This window comes from Mustelus asterias, chromosome 1 (genome assembly GCF_964213995.1).
Source record: "Mustelus asterias chromosome 1, sMusAst1.hap1.1, whole genome shotgun sequence".
In the NCBI taxonomy this organism is placed as follows: domain Eukaryota; kingdom Metazoa; phylum Chordata; class Chondrichthyes; order Carcharhiniformes; family Triakidae; genus Mustelus; species Mustelus asterias.
In genome coordinates, this window is record NC_135801.1 from 51,120,634 (window position 1) to 51,126,633 (window position 6,000).

Here is a 6,000-nt window from a genome sequence, read left to right on the forward strand (position 1 = left end):
TAAGGTTAAGGTGCTAAATTGGGGGAAGGCTAACTACGACTGGATTAGGCAGGATTTGGAGGCTATTATTTGGGAGAGGCTATTTGAGGGTAAATCCACATCTGGCATGTGGGAGTCTTTTAAGGAGCCATTGATCGGAGTGTGGGACAGGCATGTAAAGGAAGGGCAGGAAAGGCAGGATTTGGGAATCGTGGATGAACTAGGAAATTGCGAGTCCAGTCAAAATGAAAAAGGATGCATACATAAGGTCTAGGCAACTAAAAACAGATGAAACATTTGAAGAATACAGAGAAAGTAGAGAAGAACGCAAACAGGGAGTTAGGAGGGCAAAAAGGGATCACGAAATGTCCTTAGCAGGCAGGATTAAGGAGAATCCCAAGGCATTTTATACATATATTAGGAACAAGAGGGTAACTAAGAGAAAGAGTTGGTCCACTCAAGACAAAGGAGGGAAATTATGCACTGAACCAAAGGAAGTGGGTGAGATTCTTAATGAGTACTTTGCATCGGTATTCACAAAGGAAAGGGACACATTGATTGATGGTGTCTTGGAGGGGTATGTAAACCCTTTAGAGCAAGACATCATTACGAGGGAGGAAATGTTAGGCATATTGAAAAGCATTAAGGGAGACAAATCCCCAAGGCCAGATGGCACCTATCCCAGATTACTGAGGGAGAGAAGAGAGGAAATTGCTGGGCCTCTAACAGAAATCTTTGTTTCCTTGTTAGCCCCAGGTGAGGTACCAGAGGATAGTCATTGTATTCCTGTTATTTGAGAAAGGTAGCAAGGATAACGAGTAATTATAGGCCTGTGAGCTTGACGTCAGTGATAGTGAAATTTTTGGAGAAGATTCTTAGAGAAAGGATCTTTACACATTTGGAACTGAATTGTATTAGCAACAGATAGCAGGTTTTGTACGAAGGGGGTCATGTCTCACTAATTTGAGTTTTTTGAGGTGACAAAAATGATTGACGAGGGAAGGGCCGTGGATGTTGTCTACATGGACTTTAGTTGTGCATTTGACAAGCTCCATCATGGCAGACATGGGCAATAGGTTAAGTCACATGAGATCAAGGGTGAAATAGCTAAATGGATTCAGAACTGGCTTGGCCATAGAAGACAGAGGGTTGCGGTAGAAAGGTGCGTTTCTGAATGGAGGTCTGTAACTAGTGGTGTTCCGCAGGGATCAGTGCTGGGACCTCTGTTGTTTGAAATATATATAAATGACTTGGAAGAAAACATAGTTGGTCTGATGAACAAGTTTGTGGATGATACTAAGATTACTGGAGTTGCAAATAGTTATGAAGATTGTCAGAGAATACAGCAGGATATAGATAGGCTGGAAAATTGGGCGGAGAAATGGCAGATGGAATTTAATCTGGACAAATGCGAGGTGATGCATTTTTGTAGATCCAATTCAGGTGGAAGCTATAAAATAAATGGCATAATCATCAGCAGCTTAGACACACAGAGATCTGGGAGTACAGGTCCATAGATCTTTAAAAGTGGCAGCACAGGTATGGCATGCTTGCCTTCATCGGCTGGGGCATTGAGTATAAAAGTTGGCAAATTATGTTACAGTTATATCATGCTAGTTAGGCCACATTTGGAATACTGCGTCCAGTTCTGGTCGCCACACTACCAGAAGGACTTGGAGGCTTTGGAGGGAGTACAGAAAAGGTTTACCAGGATGTTGCCTGGTATGGAGGGTATTACCTATGAGGAGAGATTGAATGAACTGGGATTGTTCTCCCTGGAAAGACGGAGGCTGAGGGGCGACCTGATAGAAATTTATAAAATTATGAGGGGCATAGATAAAGTGAACAGTTGGAAGCTTTTTTCCAGGGCAGAAATGACAATTACAAGGGGGCACAAGTTCAAGGTAAGGGGGGAAAGGTTCAGTAGAGATGTGCAATAAGTTTTTTTTTTTACACAGAGGGTGGTGGGGGCCTGGAATGTACTGCCAAGTGAGGTGATTCAGGCAGACACGTTAGCGACATTTAAGACTTATCTGGATAGACACATGAACAGGCGGGGAATAGAGGGATACAGGCAGTTGGTCTAGATAGGACAACGTGATTGGTGCAGGCTTGGTGCGCCAAAGGGCCTGTTCCCGTGCTGTTCTTTGAATGTGTATAAGACACTAGTTCAGTCTGAGCTGGAGTACTGCATCCAGTTCTGGACTTTAGGAAAAATGTGAAGGCATTAGAGAGTGTGCAGAATAAATTCATGAGAATGGTTCCAACGATGAGAAACTTGACTAACGAAGATAGATTGAAGAAATTGAAACTGCTTTCCTATAGTGCAGAAGGGGGCCATTTGACCCATCGAGCCTGCAACGACAACAATCCCACCCCAGCCCTATCCCTGTAACCCCAGGTATTTACACTGTTAATCCCCCTAACACTAAGGGGCAATTTAGCATGGCCAATAAACATAACCTGCACATCTTTGGAGTGTGGGAGCAAACCCAGCAGAAATCCAAGCAGATACATGGAGAATGTGCAAACTCCGAGGCCGGAATTGAACCCGGGTCCCTGGCACTGAGAGGCAATAGTGCTAACCACTGTGCCACCCGTAAAGAGAAGATTGAAAAGAGATTTGAAAAAGGTATTCAAAATCATGAAGAGATTGGCTAGAGTAGATAGGAACACACTGTTCCCACTTGTGAAAGAGTCAAGAATGAGAGGGCACAGATTGAACGTAGTTGGCAAAAGAAGCAAAGGCAACATATGGCAAAGCTTGTTGAGACAACGAGTGGTTAAGGTCTGAAACACCTTGCCTGAGAGTGTGGAGGAGGCAGGTTCAAAGTACTTAAAAGAAAATTAGTTTGTTATCTGAAAAATAAGAATGTACATGGTTACGGGGAGAAGGGTGGGGGACTGACATTAGGCAAAGCTCATTCACTAAGCAAAGTACATTGTGTCTGCACTATCGTTGGTACAGACATGATGGGATGAAAAACCTCTATCTGCACTATAACAATTACGTGATATTCTTCCTTTCACACTCTCGGTGGACAAGGGGACTTTAGAGATTGGTGCTCCATCCTTTGAAAAAGTTGTTTTAAAGCCAGTTGTTAAATGTTGCATACAAATGGTTCAGGCAATTAAACTTTCTTTTCCTCCTTAGCTCATGCCATTCCAAAGTCCCAATACAGTGAGGGAGAAGAAAGAATGTTTGATGTTCTCTGCAGTGGCAATGTTTAACTTATCACTACACCAACCATGCAAAGAAAATACCGAATTAGGATATAGCATTTTTAACTTCAATCGATTTAGCTAACCAGCAGTTAGCTTCAAAGGATCCAATACAGGTTAGCATTTTAAACATTAAATGATCATCTGAGACATATGAACGGGTTTTTTAATTAGGACCAAATTTTCTAGCCTTGACAGCCTCCCTTATTGGGACTAAGGAGAATGTTGATTCAATGGCTTAATAGCTGTGGCAAGTTTGAAACCTGCATACCATTTTTACAGAGAACAAGTTAAAATTGGGTTTTCAACAAACTGGAGATTATTAAATCATTGGCATTTGTGGTATTGTTATAATTGTAAGTGGAGACAACTTATAAATAGTCACAAGAATAATCCTCAAATCCACAGTGCATAAGACTGGTAGTAGTAAAGTGCTGGCAAAACTCAACAGGTCTGGCAGCAGCCATGGAGAGAGAAACAGTGTTAATTTAGAGGGCAATATGACTCTTTTTCAGAACTTAAAACTGGCCCTTGATTAAAACTGAATTCTTTTTTAAAAACTATTTTGAGTAAGTGCTTATTTCGAGAGGCAAAATGGCAGACTCTGACCTAGTTTTGAATCTAATGAGATATACTTCATGTTGCTAACTATAACCTTGCTATATGAAACAAATTTGGATTTGTACATTTAAGGTCCTACTAGGAAACTTACAACTTCAGTCAAAGGCCATAAGTGGTGGAAATTAATTCACACAGAAAGTGTTAATCTGATGTTGGTGCTCAGGCAGCTGATGGCACGGCTGCCAAAAGTATAATGATTAAAATCAGGGATGCATAAGAGGCCAGAATTGCAGGTATGAAGTGATCTCAGAGGATCGTTGGGGTAGAGGAGTTTTTAGAAATATGAAGGGGGTGAGGCCACGGAGGGATTTGAAAACAAGGATGTGAATTTTAAGAGGCCTTTGTAGACTGAGAGCCAATGTAGGTCAGTAAGCAAGGGGTGTTAGGTGAATGATACTTGGTGCCAGTTAGAATGTGAGCAGCAGAGCTTTGAATGAGTTTACATAGACTGTACTTGCTGCTAATGCAACTGCAGGAGTCACACTCACCGCAAAAGCAGTCATAGCGCCTATGACGTTCCTGCCAGTGACAGTGCTTTGGATGCCTGCTGACCTCTGCCAACTGCTGGTCGTGCTGCTCACTTCGCTCTTGCCACTTCACTCCCAGCCCTGGAGTCCTGGCTACATCACGTGCTGCCTCAAGAGAGGGGAGTGAGCAGGAGGCAGCAACAATGGCACACATCAATTAGGTCAGTGGCACCAATTTCTTGTTCCAGTATAGTGACAGGAGATAGTGACCTATACAAGGTGGAAGATATAGGGAGGTCAGCCAGGAAAGTATTGGCATTGTAAACTCTAGAGATAACAATGGTATGAATGAGGGTTTAAGCTGAGTGGAAGGTGGTGGTCTTGGTGATCGAGTGGACATCTTGGCTCAATTTCCTGGTGCCCCAATGATGCGCTGGGGAATCTCTCCAGAAAGTTTCTACAAAAGAGTTTTCTCGGCAATTGCCCAGAGGTGTTAACTTCCCCTGGACAATTGCGCTGGGCTGGGAACCATCTGACAGAAGTGAGTTAAATCGCTAACTTTGGATTGCTCTGCCAATTTTATCCTGAAGTTACACTGATATAGTTAGAAGGGGGAAAAAAAATCACTTTTGCCACTCTGAGGACATTACAGCCATTATTTGAACCTCATCTCAAGGAAAAATAAGAATCAGCCTAAACCAGGACTAGATGGCGGAAATTCTTGCAATGATCCAAAGGCTGCACAAAACTATCGTTCAGATATTTCAGAGTATTGTTCAGTACTGCAATCTGCAGAAAACAACCACCCTTCCCTGCCCACAACTGCACACCGCCCCTGTTCCCACTCACTCTGGCATCCCCCTACGCCACTGCCAGCCAGTACCCATTCACTTACCTCTCTCCCATTTCTCCCCCCCCCCCACCCTTCCTGGTTTCCAGTCCCCACTGACCCCCCCCATTCCCATTCACCCACTGACCCCCCCCATTCCCATTCACCCACTCACCCCTCCCCATTCCCATTCACCCCTCCCCATTCCCATTGCCACCCGCCCTGTTCCCGCTCAACATTCTGCACTCTCTTGTTTCCTTGTCTATGTATGGTATGCTTTGTCTGTATAGCGTGCAAGAAACAATACTTTAAACTCTATACTAATATGTGACAAAAATAAATCAAATTAAAGCCCCTTTGCCATGCACTCTCTCTCCCCACCCTTACCACACTCTCCCTCTGCCCGATTACCAGACTCCCACCCCCCATTAGCACCCTCCCCCCCCATTACCAAGCCTCCTCTACCCTCCCATTACCACCACCTCCCCCTCCCACCAACCCCATTACTCTCCCACCGCACCCCTCCTATCAACCCCCTCCTCAGCCCCCATTACCACCCCCGCCCCCCCCATTACCACTCCAGCCCCCCGCCCACCCCTCCATTACCACCTCCGCCCCCCCTCCGCCTCCCCCCAGCCTCCCTCTCCATTACCTCCTCCGCCCCCCCAGCCTCCCTCTCCATTACCTCCCCCTACATTACCTCCCTCCCCCTCCATTACCCCTCCTCCCCCCCTCCTCCATTCCTCCCTCCTCCATTACCCCCCTCCATTACCCCCCCTCCTCCATTACCCCCCTCCTCCATTACCCCCCCCTCCTCCATTACCCCCCCCTCCTCCATTACCCCCCCCTCCCCCCCTCTTCCATTACCCCCCTCCTCCATTA

General features: G+C 45.2%; 1 protein-coding gene across 5 annotated transcripts in view; it reads right to left on the reverse strand.

Annotated features, from left to right (window-relative positions):
* The window catches only part of anapc10 (anaphase promoting complex subunit 10), a 52,586-nt gene that overhangs the window by 46,238 nt on the left and 348 nt on the right, over positions 1-6,000 (reverse strand). For 2 of the 5 annotated variants that reach the window (XM_078212171.1, XM_078212146.1), the window contains exon 2: positions 4,311-4,559. The exons of 2 other annotated variants lie outside the window; for them this stretch is intronic. Coding sequence is in view for 1 of the 3 variants with exons in the window: in XM_078212146.1 (XP_078068272.1) it covers positions 4,311-4,325 (15 nt within the window). In the remaining 2 variants the exon portion in view is untranslated. Of the gene's footprint in view, positions 1-4,310; positions 5,563-6,000 lie in introns of those variants that run through there. One more of the 5 variants, XM_078212156.1, reaches the window with a different exon arrangement.